Source organism: Labrus bergylta, chromosome 12, assembly GCF_963930695.1.
Source record: "Labrus bergylta chromosome 12, fLabBer1.1, whole genome shotgun sequence".
Taxonomy (NCBI): domain Eukaryota; kingdom Metazoa; phylum Chordata; class Actinopteri; order Labriformes; family Labridae; genus Labrus; species Labrus bergylta.
This window is the reverse complement of record NC_089206.1, coordinates 1,398,603-1,415,489: the sequence shown is the minus strand read 5'-3', so window position 1 is coordinate 1,415,489 and position 16,887 is coordinate 1,398,603. Positions and strand designations below refer to the sequence as shown.

At 40.0% G+C, this 16,887-nt stretch overlaps 1 protein-coding gene across 3 annotated transcripts; it reads left to right on the top strand.

Moving 5' to 3' along the window:
- The first annotated feature begins 1,306 nt into the window (after positions 1 to 1,306).
- On the top strand, positions 1,307 to 15,887 carry mapre1b (microtubule-associated protein, RP/EB family, member 1b). 3 transcript variants are annotated; one of them, XM_065961114.1, is made up of 8 exons: positions 1,307 to 1,465; positions 4,593 to 4,723; positions 6,940 to 7,085; positions 9,151 to 9,349; positions 9,438 to 9,547; positions 9,655 to 9,807; positions 11,025 to 11,082; positions 12,286 to 15,887. In XM_065961114.1, exons 2-7 carry the CDS (start codon positions 4,603 to 4,605, stop codon positions 11,034 to 11,036), a joined length of 741 nt encoding a protein of 246 aa, XP_065817186.1. In that variant the 5' UTR covers positions 1,307 to 1,465; positions 4,593 to 4,602; the 3' UTR covers positions 11,037 to 11,082; positions 12,286 to 15,887. The 3 variants fall into 3 exon arrangements, with proteins under 3 accessions (XP_065817186.1, XP_065817184.1, XP_065817185.1); XM_065961112.1 differs by lacking the exon at positions 11,025 to 11,082; XM_065961113.1 differs by lacking the exon at positions 11,025 to 11,082 and having other exon boundaries at positions 1,321 to 1,503.
- The last annotated feature ends 1,000 nt before the right edge of the window (positions 15,888 to 16,887 follow it).

Here is a 16,887-nt window from a genome sequence, read left to right as displayed (position 1 = left end):
GAATTTAATTTAATAATAAATTATTAATAATAATAAATAAATTAAATTATTTTATTATTATTATTATTTATTATTCATTTTATTTTCATTTTCATTAATTTCCCTTGTTTAAGCCAGTTTGGTTCTTGACCTCTCCTGATACACCTTTCATAAAGTATTTTTGTAATCAGATTTTATTCAATAATAATTAAATAAAAATAACTTAATTTATAAAGCACCTTTAAAAATAGATGTTTAAATACGTAATAAATTAACAAATAGGTTTAGTGATAGGATTGACACTTTCTATTTACTGTAAAGTAATCCTATTAGTATGAGGGACAAAAAATGACTGAAGTATAAATAAATAAATGTTGGGAGAAATGCATACAATAATGTATAAATAAATAAATAATTCATTAAATGCATCAGTAAATATATAAATACATAAATAAATATATATATAAATAAATGCAACAATTCATGTAAAAATTTATATTTTTTTAATGTATTTTTGTGTCCATGTTGTACAAGAAAAAGTAAATATGTAAATTAAGTGGGCCGTCCTAAAATTAATGAAGTAGGATTGGTCAATTTTTGGAAATAAATTAATCACTCGATTAATGTGGAAATGTATGCATTGATACATATATAACTATAGAAATACACTAATAAATGAATAAATACATGTAAAAATATATAAATAGCCTTTTTCATTAACAAAGTGTATTTATTATTTATTCATTGATGTATTGTTTCCAGCATTTATATATACATTATTGTATGCATTTATTTAATTATCTATTTATTTATACATTATTGTATGCATTTATTTAATTATTTATACATTATTGTATGCATTTATTTAATTATTTATACATTATTGTATGCATTTATTTAATTATTTATTTATTTATTTATACATTATTGTATGCATTTATTTAATTATTTATTTATTTACACATTATTGTATGCATTTAATTAATTATTTATTTATTTATACATTATTGTATGCATTTATTTAATTATTCATTTATTTATACATTATTGTATGCATTTATTTAATTATTTATTTATTTACACATTATTGTATGCATTTAATTAATTATTTATTTATTTATACATTATTGTATGCATTTATTTAATTATTCATTTATTTACACATTGTATGCATTTCTCCCAACATTTATTTATTTATACTTTAGTCTTTTTTTTTTTTGTCCCTCATAATTAGCCGCAAGGGGTCGTTCGCTTAAATGCAGTTGGTTGGTAATAGTATCCATAGTTACGCTCATCACGCTGTCGTTACGTCTAGGCGTTAACCGTTACGTCATCAAAACGGTTCTTCCGCTGCCGGTAGAGTGAACGTGAAGTGCCAAGACGAAGGGAAGAAAAGCAGAAGTGGCGAATAACGAGAGGTCTTTTTTTATAACTCAGAGTCACAGCCGACATAAATAAACCCACCGTGAAGGCAAATCAACTCCAGGTACGGTGACCGGCTCCTGCACACGGAGACATTTAACGGTATTTACCGGCGTGTAAAACGGCGAGCCTCTGTTAGCCCCGCTGTGGCTAGCTGCTGATTAGCAGGAACATCACCGGGATGTGGCCGTTTGCATCCGAGTTAAGCCCACCTCGGAGTCGTTAACTGTTTGTCCCACTTGTGAGTTTAAATCAGTTTAAGTGACGTTTCAAACTCCTCGTGTCTGGAAGTTTGTCTCGTTTGTCTGAAGCTAACAGCAGCTAGCAGCAGCTAACAGCAGCTAGCAGCAGCTAACAGCAGCTAACAGCAGCTAGCGGGCTGCTCGCTCCGGTTCAGGGCGGGGGAAACGTCCCACTGCCTCTGACTAAAACTGTCACAAATGAGCCGGTGATCGTGTTTAGCCAGTGATTAATAACGTTTTCAGTTAATACCACATCTTTGACGGTAATAACAGTCAAGTTTCCGCCACTTGTGCCGGTTATCAGTCGGTAACGGTTCAGTTTAGTGTGAGTAGCCTCCACATCGCTGAGCTAGTTAAGCTATTCAGGCAGCTAACCGTGCGTTCAAGTTCTCCCAAAATAATCGGAAAAATGTGATTTTCAGAAATTATGTCGGAATCACAACTTTAACTGTTGAAAGCATGGGAAGAGGCTGTCAGTATTAGTTGCTGACAATGACTGCAGCTGTATATATATGTTACAAATGTCATGTTGTTATCTTAATGAGTACTTACAGCTCTTGGGCACAGAACAACGGTAATTAAATGCACCTTGCAGAACTGTTTCAAAACGGGTAGTCTTGTTTCTGGGGACAGATCTGTCATAAAAAAACGTATCTTAAATTCGTATTAAGTAAATACAGACTCACGGTCCAGATAAGACATTACAAAAGACATATATGAACACTAAAAGATGCATTTTCATTACCTGCGTTAATATGGCCTGTGACCAGTGTTTGGCTCTTTCGTGTCTGCAGAGGATTTTAAAGGGTGGGTGGAAAATTCAGCAGCATACAAAGTGTGTCTGTCATATTCTTACATTGTCCTGCGAGGTGCAGGCATGCGTTTCCAGCTGGACCATTGGGATGTCCGAGCAGGACGTGAATGCAGCATGAGTTGCCTGCCTGTTGGCTAACCGCCGCTACCGTTAGCTTCTCCGTTTCTAACCGGGCCCAGTTTCACTGATCCAGCCGGGACAGTGATACAGAAACCATCACATTCATTACTGGACAATCTAATGATTAGGTTTTAATTAAAGATTTATCATAAAAAGGTTCATACATTAATACAAGAGCCATATTTCAGGTCACCATGTTGCATTCTTACATCTAAATAATTATAAATGTAAAAACAACACAAATATATAAAATAGACAATACAGTAGATGAATATATATTCTAATGATATATATTATATACGGTTTTAGTTATTGTTTTATTTACAGTAAGTATTTAGAATCCAAATTAGAGCTGCATGATTTTAGATAAAACTGATATTGAGATTTACTTTTTATCTGTATTTATTTTGTGATGTGAACAATAGAGAAACTCAAACCAGATAAATGCTGTCTGCATTATTATGTAAACATTAGACTTGCACAATATCAGAAAATGGTAAAATCAGAAATATCTTTTACGTTTTAAATTATTTAGCTGTTATATATATATATATATATATAAATAAAAATAATGAAGGCCTTTTAAGTATTTCCTTACTCATTTAAAAATAAATATTGATTGGAGTGCCTGGTTTCCTCTCCTTATAATATTTATCCCTGTTTCCAAAAGAACAATCAGTAATTTATTTATTTTACAATTACTCATCTACCTCAACCACAGTGAGCAACCAGTCAACCCCCCTTTTGTCTACAGGATCAGAAATAGTTAATTAGTCCTGGGGGAGATCTGGTTGTTACAGTTGCCCTTTAAACACAGCTGTAGGAAGTATAGACAGAATTAAATATAAATAGAAGCAACAATCAGTACCAAAGCCAGAGTATCTGTGATGTGAAGCTGTGTTATTATTACCTTGTTCAGTATGAAGATAACAAACTGAAGTAAAGTTAACTAACAACATTTTAAAGAGTGCAAATCATCTGTAATTCCCTTTTTATTTCTATCAGCTATTCTTCATATTTTACACAATACGTGTGTGAGATGTGTTTCTTCCAAAACCAGAAAAGCACTTTAAAAAAAAAAAAAAAAAAAAAAAAAAAAAACTCCAATGCTGCGAATGCTCTCTCTTTAATAAAAGATGCTGCCGGTCAGAAAAAAGCTAGGTGGACACGGGGCCTTACTTAATATTAGGGGCCTCGGTGTTGCCATGGTATCGAAACGGGTGTCAATATCATTTTAAAATATCATATCGAAGATTAACATTTTTAGTAGAATGACAGGCCGCTCATATAATTCATTAAAGCATTAATTTATCCGAATTCATTCAGGTTTTCCTGTTTGAAATAATGTTGAGATACAGGAAATGATCAGGATATAAACAAACCAACAGAGATGGTACTCAGTCAAAGCAATTTCACACCTGAGGTGTAGACAAGAAACGAGAGAACGTGTAAAATGATTCCACTCATTGTTCACTAACGATAAGGCTCATTTTGTTTTGACGTATTAAACCACTGTTTTGAATAAATTGAGGCCTCAAGGTATTACTTTCAGCTGTTGAGGAAGTAGCTTGCCCTGCCTGCTCTGGAGATGAGCCTGAGCATGAACTGTGAATAAAGGTTTCAGCTGTTACGTAACTTTAGTTTGGTTCTTGAACAATTGGTCCTCTTATTTTTCAGGAAGTCAACAAAGTTCCGCTTTCTAAATGTGATTATTTGCTCCTGTTGTTTTTTGTGCTCTTGAACAGTCTGAGGATTTGGGCTGCTGGGGAAAGTTGGTTTGACCTTTGCAAACTGAACGATACGATCTGAAATACAAAAAAGCTTAAAGAAACTTCTCAGCAGATTCATCATGATGAGAAAAACTGAGCTGCAGCTTCAGATTAAGCATAAAAAGAGAAAAGTAACTTCCCTGTTGATGTGGAAATTACCAAACTAGTTTATTGTGACATTTGCCTTTTTAAAAACAACAGAGAAAACTTTCTTCACACTAATGTTTCTCTGCTTTGTGTCCGCAGGTGACTGACCATGGCTGTGAACGTGTACTCGACCTCAGTGACCAGCGATAATTTAAGTCGCCACGACATGTTGGAGTGGATCAATGAGTCTCTACAGATGAACCTCACCAAGATAGAAATGTTGTGCTCAGGTAAGATCTGTTCAATAAACAGATAGTTGTCAGACGTCCTGAAACAGCCCGATGATCATGTTGGGGAACGATGTAAGCATGATGATATTTAACACGACTGTGTGGTGTTGGGGATCAGTAGGGCAGGCGTCGCTGAGTGTGTTGACGTGACAATAAAACACTGAAGCTTTTGTTATTATCACATGAAAACAGTGAAACATATCCTTGAAGTTAAATGCTTTGTTTCATCAAAGGTGCAGCTTTGATTAAACTTGTAGCTGTAATTAATCACAGCCAGAAAACTGCGCACCGTGTTTTTATGTTAACTATACTGAAGGTGAGGGATGTATCAAATAAACTATGATCAAGATCTTAAAAGATGTCCATTTCCTGTGCTTCATTTGCCCATATGTTCATCAATCAGGGTTCATCCTGTACTGGTAGGGTACCTGCTCTGATGTCTAAAGCTGACAACACAGTAGACCATTTTCAAGGGATCAAGCCCAAAATCGAGATTTAAATGGTCTAGTTGGGGATTGCTTAACCTAACCACGGTGGACCTAATGTCAGCCCAAAACAGTCCTTCAAACAATAAATTTAGAACCACGACAGCCCTCAGATCTCAGTGCAAACACAAGACAAAGAAGAGGGCTCCTTCTATTTCTCAAAACTTTGAAAGAGTTCTGATCTGAACAGTTTGACAGTAACAAGCAGCCTGAACCCTGACCTCTAGGTGCTTCTCTTTTTTTTGATGAATGCATGAAGCAAAGCCTGCAAGGCTGGTGCTGCAAGATGGATCAGCTGTGGCCGGTGTAGGACGGGCTGTGAAGCAGTTGAAGAGAAGCTGCATCTGCAAAAGTTTCAATAAATGGAGACAAAGTGCCTCAAAATATAAAGAGCATTTTTGTTGACCTTATCTGACGTATACGAGAAGTGTCACAGAGCTACAAAGTGTATTTACAATATCAAATCTAACAACGTGTGACGGAGGCCTCCTGTAGGAACATGTCGTCTTATTTCCTGACTCTGTTGAACCGCCAACATCCTTCAGTCCGTTATTAAACACATGTCTACATGTGCATGCAGGTATTGTACATTTGCAGATTTTTTTCTCTGGCTTGTTAATATCCAACTCTTAGTTTTTTTTTGGTGCGTAATAAAAGGCGTGTCAGAGCAGTGAATGCCTGCAGAGCTTGTCCCTTTAATCCCCGGTTGAAAGATATATTAATCAAAAGGGTTTTCTTTCAGCGGTATATAAAATAAATGATATCTAAATCTTGTGTTTTGAAGGGGAAGTACCTTTAACAAAAGTAAAGGATTTTCTTTTTACCATCGATTGTCTGGTTCCCCTTTCATCTGCAGACTGAGTGTGGTTATGAGCCTCATCCTGGTTTTGATCATATTCAGGATATGGTGTTTCCATGCACACACAGAAACCTGGTTATTCATCCCTGTATACATTATAACTAATAGTATTCCGGCTCTGTGAGGATTATTTTTAACAAAACAAACTGTGGCGTCCTGCAGACTGTTCACCACAGATTTGAATAGGTCATCATTTCAATGCTTTCTCTCATCTAAACTTCCAATTATATTTCATTCTTTCATCACTAAAAAACAAAACTCATTGTCTTCGTAGCTAGAAGTAAGATGCTCGTGTTGCCGCCGCCATATTTGTTTTGCTAATGCGTCACTTGGCTGAGGCCGCACCTGCGCAGGTAGTCGGCTCCTGTCAGAAACCGTGTAAGGGGTGTACATGACACAGTGTCCAATTTTCTTTCAGAGCTCACCAGGTTAGCAACGTCCGGTTTCTAAAAGTCAGGATAAGGGCTTATACCGATTTTCCTGAAATCAGAATATAATTTGTACATGATCAAACACAAAAACCCGAATCAAACTGGGATACTCAAGTCCATGTCAATGTCCTCAGTAAAGGATGTACCACTACGATCATTCTCAGATTTCTTTTGGACGATGAGTGCAGCTACACATTGAGCTTTTTTATTAAATACAAAAATCAGACGACACTTGATGATGTGTGTTCAGTGGTATTAGGGTTTGGGTTGTTTCAAAGTTGGAATTATGGCTGCTTCGTTCCAAGTTTTCTTTTACATTGAAGGCGTTTCCTGATTTTAAACATGCAGCAAACACTCAGCCCCTCCCTGTATCTGAGACATCAGAGGACTTGATATATGAAATATAAACTTTTGGTACTTTGTGTGTTTTTTTTTCTCCAGGTGGTGCATACTGCCAGTTCATGGACATGCTGTTTCCCAACTCAGTGCCTCTGAAGAGAGTTAAATTTGGTGCCAAGCTGGAGCATGAATACATCCATAATTACAAGCTCCTGCAGCTGTCCTTCAAAAAGATGGCAGTTGACAAAGTAAGTAAAAAAATAATCTTCAAATGTGTTATGAAATTCAGTTCTGTTAACTTTTCCAACAGATTAGGTTGAGCTCGCTCACAATGTGATGTATCATCTGCACCTCATGATCTCACTGACTTGCTGCTTTAGTCCAAAAATGTTGCCTTGTGATATTTAAAGCTGCAGAGTGCTGTTGGAGGAACGTCAAACATAAAAACCCTAAAGAAAATACAGCATTGTATATGAGCTGTGAAATCTCAAACTAAAGGACGACTAGCTTCGAGTTGTTGTAGCTTCAAAATTACAATTTCAACAACAAATGTGTCAGATCTTAGAAGCCTTAGGAGTTTGAAACTGATATGATGTGATACTATGTGAAGAGGAAACTATTCACAGCTGATTGTTCAAACAGAGCTTCATGTCATGTTTTAATAGTAACATCATCTGTTGTTCCTTCCTGCTGCGTGATGCGTCAGCCCCTCCCAACCAGCTGAGCTGATCTGATCATGAGTCACTTTGTCAGCTCGTCTTTTACTCTTCTGTTCAGTTTCCTCAGTGTATGTCTGTTTAATAAACATTACTCAAATTCAGTGCCCAAAATTCAAATTCAATACTTGTGTGTCGGCGCAGGCGGGGTTTAGTTCACCTAGCATGAGCAAATGTTTTATTTGAAATACTCAAAGTCCAGCTGCTGCCTCGTAAACAGAGGCGTGTATCAGAGGAGACACTCAGTTGATCCCACAGGGAGACTTTTGATGTGTCCTTCTAGGTTAACAGTTTCACTTTTCTATCACATCACTTTCCCTCTTCTCTCTCTCACAAGTCTATCAATGTTAAACTATAAGAGGAAATAAAGGCTATAAATCAAAACATTTTCAAATCTGACTTGATTTAAAACGATAAAATATTCCCATTTTAGTATCGATAAGTACCAAAGCTTCAATCATAATTTGAACCAAAAGTTTCCTCAAGCAAAAGAGAGAGAGTCGCTGTGGTCCATTCAGGTCCAAATCCTGACACTTCTCAAAGATGTTAAACTTGTTTTCTTCATCTGCCTAGGACATCAGTTTTTGTTGCTGTGGTATGGAAACAGTATTGATAGTGTTTGAGTTTTACCAGTATCATATGGAAGAATACAATTGTGGTATCGTGACAGCCCTGTAAAGCAGTCTCTTCCTCTTAGTCTCTTCTAAAGTTAAATCATTTTGAACCCTCTGCAGATCAGAACAACTTGTCTCAGTATTTGTTGTCAGAAGGCCAGCGCACATTAATCCAGGGCCGGGCAGATGCAGCTTAGTCATCATTTGTATTTAGACTGAACATGCAGCAGCCTGCAGGACTATCGACGGAGCTCCTATAACTTATTCATGGGGCAGCTTCCTTCCTGCTGTCCGGCTCTTTTAACTCTTTACTGCAGATGTGTGCTTCTGTGTCTGAAGCGCCTGCACAGTGCGACGTGTGTTACAGACACTCGAACATGTTTGGCACATCAGTGTGCTGCCCTTCAGAGTTATAAACCCCGGCATTGTGTCGGCAGGCCGGACTTTGGCCTCGTTGGAGCTTTGTGAGCGAGTATTGTCCGATAATGTCGGCTTCCTCCACTGCTGATTAATCGTGTTCACTGCTGAGCTTGTTTCTTTTTGTTTTAACGCTGACGCTTCTTATTCTGGACAGATTTGTGTTTAATGCACCGAGGAGGGCAGTTGTTGTTTTATTGAACAACTGGTGAACATTGTGGAGCGTTAAGGTTTTCCCTCAGGAGTTCCTGTAACTGCTCGTTGTTTAAATAAGCAACTGAACCGCATCCTAACAAGTTTTCTGTGTCAACTTTAAAGTCAATTATGTGTCAACAGCTTCTTCAGTTAATGCAGAATGAATAGTTTCAGGTTTTGTTTTATGAAGCAGTGCCAGGTCCTTAAAAGGGTTGATTGTAGAGATGAGTGTATGCCCTGTAGTGACAGTGATCCTGAACATGTCATGACACCAGACAGAAGAACTCATAACAGAGAAATGAAAGCTTGTTAAACACGATGCACGCCCGCACATCCTGGTCTTTACTCTCCCTCTCTGCGTGTTCTTCCAGATCATTCCAGTAGACAAACTGGTGAAGGGGAAGTTCCAGGACAACTTTGAGTTCGTCCAGTGGTTCAAGAAGTTCTTTGACGCCAACTACGATGGAAAGGAGTACGACCCGGTGGAGGCGAGGCAGGGCCAGGACGCCATGCCCCAAGGACCCTCCCCGTCAGCGCTCAACAAACCACCCAAGAAGGCCCTCAGTCAAGGTCAGAGCTGTGGTTAGTCTGCTGGGTCGGACCGGTTCAAACTGCTTTGGGACTTGTTTATGAACGTCTTTATTTGTTGTGTCCTCAGCTCCTCAGAGGCCGCCTGTCGCCAAGGTAGCGCCCAAGTTGTCTAACGTCAGCGCGAGGAAGCCGGGGATGGGAGGAGGCGACGAGGAGAGGGCGGAGCTTATGAACGAGGTTAGCATAACGCATAACAGCAGCTAGCAAATATTCTAACGTGACAGTCATTAGTGTTTGTGTCGTCATGGAGGAGTGGAGACAAAACTTCTTTACTTTCTTCCAAGATGGACATGCTGAAGTCGACCATTCAGGACATGGAGAAGGAGAGAGATTTTTATTTCGGTAAGCTGAGGAACATCGAGCTGATCTGCCAGGAGAAGGAAGGAGAGGGCGACCCGACACTGCAGAGGATCATCGACATCCTCTACGCCACAGACGTGAGTCTGAAACCTGTTTTTAATAAGACGAGCTAACGCTGTTAGGAGAGTGAAGTGATGCTGAAGTTTATTCTGTAGAGCGACAAGTTGATGGTTTATTTCAATGATGAAAGTTACAAAGAAGAAAAAAAAAAAAATGACTCAATAAAATAATTTATTAATCATGTTTTTCAAACAGAACATTATTTAGAATGACGTCTTAAAGGAAGAGTGTGCGACATGTTCCACATCAATAAATCATAAAGTCTGTCCTGTGTAAATGTGTCTCTGAGTCCTGACTGTCTACAATGAGGGAGAAGCTCGAGTCCCGCTGGCTGTGTTGTTGTCAGCGCCGTGTTTACATGGACGGGACGGCCGGCTCCTCCCCTTGTGTATAAAAGCTGTTTTAGTCAAGAACTAGAGAGAAGAAGAAGAACATACTCACTGATTATTTGGATGTTAGTAAGAGTTTTTAGATCACGCTCATTCTGTGTCAGTTTACATGAAATGTGAAGCTACGAGCTAACTAAAGAGCGCTAACATTAGCATGATAACACAACAATGTGAAGCTACGAGCTAACTAAAGAGCGCTAACATTAGCATGCCAACACAACAATGTGAAGCTACGAGCTAACTAAAGAGCGCTAACATTAGCATGCTAACACAACAATGCAGGCCACAGGCATCACATCGAGCAAAGGGCAATTTTGTCCGCAGTATGGAGGAGGCGTGCCCTAACAGGAAGTTTGTTTTGGTTTCATGCTGGAGCTCAAGGGCGACGCCTACTGGATCAGAAAGTTGCACATTCTTCCTTTAATTTCATCTAAAAAAATAATGTTTTTAAACACAGATCAATCTGTAAACAATCTTTAAGAGTTTACAGTTTGTGGGGAACTACCGGCCTTATCTTTAACCCCCCCCCTCCCCCTCTAAACAAAATGTTGTGATCTGTTCTTAGCTCAGTACTGGATTAAAGCCCATTTGTTCTGCTCTTAACAACTGCTGATGCCGTTGTGAATTCCTGCAGAGGAATGGCATGCGGCTCCCTCACTGAGGCTGAACGCTGACTGTGGGTGTGATAACTGTACTGACCCCTCCCGTGACCTGTATGCAGAAAACCAGATCTAAACTGTGATGTACTGAACTCTAAGGAAGGCTTTAGATGAGGAGCTGTGTTGTGATCGTTAAACTGCACTAAAGCCTACACTCGCACTTTCTGTCTGTCGTTGAACCTGCAGGAGACAAACTAAAAGTCGCTGAGCTCAGGCCGGGATTCTTGTCTGATGAGCTAACAAGGTGTTTATATGAACCATGAGTGTCACTGTCTGTTTCCATGTGGCCACACCCCCTTAATAAACACCCAATCACACTAATAAATGACCCTTAACAAAACCTAATACGTAACTAACCCGAGTAAGAGCTGCAAAAATCGTATTTATACTTGTTAGCATCGATTGATTGAACTGAGTGTTTTAACTTTAGTGTCCTAGAAATAAATTCTTAGGAAGAAATAAATTGCTCTTTGAAAAGTTCCTGTAAAGATTTGATGCTTTAGATTTTCCTTACAGAAGAAGAAGACGACATCATCCCCTTTCAGTGTCTTTTTAAATCCAGTAGTTATTCCACACTCGGTACGTTTACCTGCACGCTTAAGTTGAGCTTCGGTTCTCGCTCAATCAGAATCAGATTTATTGTCCAGGTATGTTTACACACACAAGGAATTTAACTTTGGTGAACTGTGCTCTCTTATGTACAGGTACAACATTAAATATCAACAATAAACAGAATAAGAAAAGACTAATATTTACATGACTAAATATGAAACAGTGCAGTGGTGAATAGTGCAAAAAATTAAGAATTTAATCAGATGTTGTCCTTATCCCAGATTTTAGAAGCTCCCAGGGAAGAATAGATTTCTAGAGAGAAGTATGTCTGACTCCACGTCAGCAGGTGGCGATATTCCCCCGTTCAGCTCATTACTGTTGGACCTTCTTCGGGTTGACCTATAACGTCAAAAAAATTAACTGGAGGCAAACTGGTTGTTTCTTTAAACGGTGAAAATGTGTAAAACTTTCCAGCTGACAACATGAGACGTGTCTCCTCGTCTGTTCACACATGTTAGTCTCTCACTCTAGTGCTCGCCATGTTGATTACAGCGTCTTGTTTTCCTTGTATTTATGCCAGGCGCAGGAACTGTGGAGGGCGCTCAGAACGCCTCAACCCTCGACCCCCAGCTGCGTTATCAAGATGCTTTAGTCCAACTTCGAGAAATTCCACTTTTTCAAGCGATTAGAATCCGTGGATCTCTTCTGTCCTAACGCGATGAATCGATCTTTAACGAGTAAACGTACCGAGTGATTTAGGCGTGCACGGCTTTTAGACTTCTAACCATCGCTCACTCGTCCTTGTCTGATTTTTTTGGTTTCTGGCTCCAAAGAGATGAAGAGCTTGATGAATAAATGAAATGCAGACTCATCTCTCTCTCTCTCTCTCTCTCAGGATGGTTTCGTGATACCGGACGCTGAGGAGCAGGAGGAGTTTTAATATTCGAGACAGCGAGAAGCTTTCACTCAGACGCCGTGGTCTTCAACCCCGCCTCGAGATCTCTCATCAAGCCAAGACGGCCACTTTGGTTTTATACCCAGCACCAAACGTGATCTCGACTGTGGGTCGTCCCCACCCCCCCCCCCCCCCCCCCCCCCCCCAACCTGCTGGACTTCCTCCTCCATCCCTCAGCCCCTCCTCTCCTGAAACACCTTTTTAACGATAATCGACGACGCCTCGGTCACTGCCTCTTCTTCAAACTCTCCTGTCACTCTGTAAGAACCCCCCCCCCCTCCCTTGCCTGTAACCCCGCCCCTCCCTAAACCAGACCGTGCAGTACCAATCTGGTTTTTGTAATGGACTTCAGTGTGAAAACACGGTGATGTTCTCTGACTGTGTGTAACGTGTGTGTGTGTGTGTGGTTATGTGTGTGTTTAATAATCAGTTTGAAAACAAATCAAACATGAAGAACCTCCTCTGAAGACCCGCCTGTCACGCATCATCACTTCGTCCCAGACCAACCCTGATTGGTTGTTTCTGTGCCTCGCCTGCTGACGCTGACTCTGACTCTTTAAGAGGAAGACGCAGGCACACGAGCGAGTCCAAGGAAGTCCAAACATTCCCAAATAAAACAAAGTGTCGCTTCATTTTGATCCAAATTCTGAGGTGCATTGAAGTTTTTCTGTTAGCTGCTCTCACTTTTATTAACGCTAACTACCGATTGTGTTTTTTCTGAGAGGATGACATGTGTCTGCCTCGATGCAGCGGGCTTCCAGAATCCCTCCAGTAACGCTGTGAGTCAGCTCGCTGAAAGTGTTTCTGGGCTCTGAGTTTACCCTGCATCTTCATCCTAAAAAAGATGTTTTAATGTCACTCCATGTGGGTAGCAACAACTGTTACAACCGTGCAAACGTGTAATTAAGCTCTCGTCCACGTCTCTGCTCAGTGACGTCCAAATATTCAATACATTTCAACACCACCAGTTTTAAAAAGAATAAAATAAAAGTTATTTTATTGACCAATAGTATTTTAAAAAGTACAGAAGTTCATCTATTCCATTTGACGGCTGCATTAGAGAGACTTTGTCCAACTTTCACAAAAGCACGGGCAGCATTGTAGGAACTTGAAAGTTGCCGATGTGTTTGTGCAGTTCAGACTGTGCACGAGTTTGACTGCATGATTGAAATGAACCAATATCAGGTGCCTTGGACTTGTAGTTTTGATGCAGTGGTATCATAGTTTAACATTCTGATATCTCGACGCGCCTTCTGCTCCGTTTAATAAGAAGTCAGTGAACTTTGAACTTTGTAAGTCATGCACTAAAATGTCCTTGGAACTCCTCGATTTTTACGAAAAACGCAGGCTTCCTTCTGGGACGACGTGACAGCCGGGTCTTCTCTCTGCCTTTTTCCCCACCAAGAACACCTTGTTGATTTTTGTCCTGTTCAGCTTCAGAAGAGCTTTTGTAAATGTTATGCTACTGTTTTATCACGTCCCCCCCCTCCCCCACACTCCATTCTGATTTCTTTTTTTGTCCTGTTTTTCCCTTTTCTTTGTTTTCGCCGCCTGTCAGTCTTTGCACGCTTGTTTCCCCTCGTGTCACTCAACGATTACAACCAGATTTTAATTTGTGTGCTGAAGCCACACCAGTAGAGAAAAAGGGCTCTCCCTCCCCTCTCCACCTCACTGTGTTCACATTGCAGGCTTTCTTAAATGTGCACTTCTTAAAAATTCCAGCAAAGTGGCTTAAAACCTTGAAGTTGATGTCAGGTGTTTGGCAAAAAAAAACGTGCAAAAACAGTTACAAGCTGCCAAATCACAGGTGATATTTTTGTACGTTCAGTCTTCTGGAACCGTCTGTTTTTAAAGCACATGCACTGTTTTCATACCAGAGGCCCTTAATCTGCCCCCCCAGCCCCAAATAAAACTGGTTCCTCATGGGGCGCCGGGCGATCCAAACACTGTGAGCTCTGACTGTCCTCTACATGTAGCCGGACCCATCGAGTCTGCTCTGATTACTGATTTTAGTTTGAAACAAAGTGGGAGCAACGAGTCAGACTTCCACTGAATCTAAATATTCCTTTCTGGGAATGTAAGACAGGTGTCCCCCTCCCCTCCCCCCCTTCTCCCTCTTTCCATCCCCGATCTTAAAACTCATATTGTACGTCGTGGATCTAACCTGAGACCGCTGTCACGTGTCATTCTTTGACATGTTTGTAAGTCATTGAAACACACCGTAGACGATGACGACATGTTCTTGTTGTAGTACATAACTTTATCGATGGCCTTATTCATAACAGATACTTTTTTTTTCATAGCTTTGTTTTTTGTTCTACTTTAATGTAAGTCTCTGCTGTTATTGGACAAATGTTTGTACTGTTAGTCACATTTTTTTTATGTGTTCTGAAAATAAACAACGTTGGAGGTAATGTGGACGGAAGCTGGGATGTGTCAGGGTGAAGCAGATCAACGCGTCCTCCATCAGACGGTCATGGGGGGGGGGGGGGGGGGGAATAATTTAAAGGTGGAGTCAGCAAAAATGTTTGTGACGGCTTGTAAAGAAAATGTTCAAACTGAGCCCCTCCCCCTCCTCCTGGGCTCATCGCCGCCAGAAGCTCTCACTCACTGCAGGATGTAGTGTGAACGTTTACTGCGAGCTACCTGATAACTTAACATTTGTTGTAAAGAAAAAATGATAATTTAGAACAAGCTAACTGCTGGTGTTTGTCACCCGCCTGTCCAACAGGAAACAGAACAACTCCACGTCTCTTCATTAAAACTTAAATAATCTGAATTTTTAGAAAGAATTTTCACTTATTTCAGAATGAACCCTCTCGTTTAAACTCTCCAAAGTAGTGTAGTCAAGACCAAGACAAACCCAAGACCAGAGTACTCCAAGACAGAGACAAGACCAAAACATTTAGGGGTCGGGGCCGAGTAAAGACCAAGACCAAGACCATAAATATCTCTGAAAAATCATCCCTCACTTAGAACGTAACACCGAGAAGGTTGCATCTGTTACCAGGGGAATAAAAATCAAACTAAACATGAATTAAAGTTATTTTGATCTTTTAAAAAGAGGTGTTTTCATTCTACTCAGAGTAATGACTTGGAACAATATCCTATCAGTTGCGGTCTTGATTTAAAACCTGGAGTCCTCCCAGTCTGAGTCAAAATGCCTTTGAGATGAGGCAGAGACCTTCATAAGTCGATCTTGAGAAAAGACAGATTACGAGAACTACAATCTGACTCCAAAGAGTGATTTTTAATCTCTCTTTTTTTTCTTTTCTTTCTAAACCGTCTGCTCTTCATAATGGAGATGTGCAAAGTGCCGTAACTTCATCTTTCTTTCTCCTCAAACGCACTGAATTTAAGATCTGACAAGCTTCCAGATTTAATTTCAGTCGTCCTGTCTATTTGGTGAATGTTTCACGATTAAAACACTCGGAGACGAGAAAATGTAGCATGAAATGATCACACAGAGGAGTCAGCTGAATATTTAGTCGTGTGTTTGAACTCCTGAAGGTAAAGAAACAATAAAAAAGAATCTGGCTTCACTCTGCTGTTTGATGATTCACTGAAAATGTGTCCCATTATTAAACGTGATTTTCTGTGAGTTAATATGTTGAACACCTGACCTTCACCTCAAGCTGCAGCACAGTGAATATGAAAGTTTTATTCTGGTGCTGATGATCAAAAGCTAGACAACTCAAACTGTTATTAAAGGTCACATCAAAATCCTCTTCTCCATGTTCCTCTAACATGTGTCTCTAGTCTGTCTACAAACCCCCCAATAATGAGAAAAGTCCATCCTCTCCGTCTTCTGCCTGCTCCACTTTTCAGAAAATGTGTGCTCAAACAGGCAGTTTGGAGATTTTCCCTTCATGACATCACAAAGGGCAGTAGCCCCTCCCCCAGGTGGGTGACACTCCCACAGCTAGGTGTTTGTTCTGCCCTCTGAGTCTGCCTTCTCACCGTAAACAATAGGACATGGAGCGAGAAAGACCGAGTACACCCAAGCCCTTCCAGAGAGGGGGCGTGGTCAGACACAGCTCATTTACATATTTAAAGGTACAGAAGAAGAAGAAGAAGAAGAAGAAGAAGAAGAAGAAGAAGAAGAAGAAGAAGAAGAAGAAGAAGAAGAAGAAGAAGAAGAGAAGAAGAAGAAGAAGAAGAAGAAGAAGAAGAAGAAGAAGAAGAAGAAGAAGAAGAAGAAGAAGAAGAAGAAGAAGAAGAAGAAGAAGAAGAAGAAGAAGAAGAAGAAGAATGAAGAAGAAGAAGAAGAAGAAGAAGAAGAAGAAGAAGAAGAAAGCTGTACATTAGAGGAGCATAGATTGAAGTTTGACACAGAGGAAACAAAGCTGTCTTTGTGAGTCACACATGATCCTTCTGTCCTGTGGTTGACCTTTGACCTCAAACAGTCCAGAGCTATGACGTCAGAGAGTCCCCGGGGGTCTCCACAGCGTCACCCCCTCCTCCACACACAGAGCTGGAAGAAGACCCTTCAAAGTACCCAACAACACTTTCAACTTCCATACTTAGCTGTTACCGTCCCCT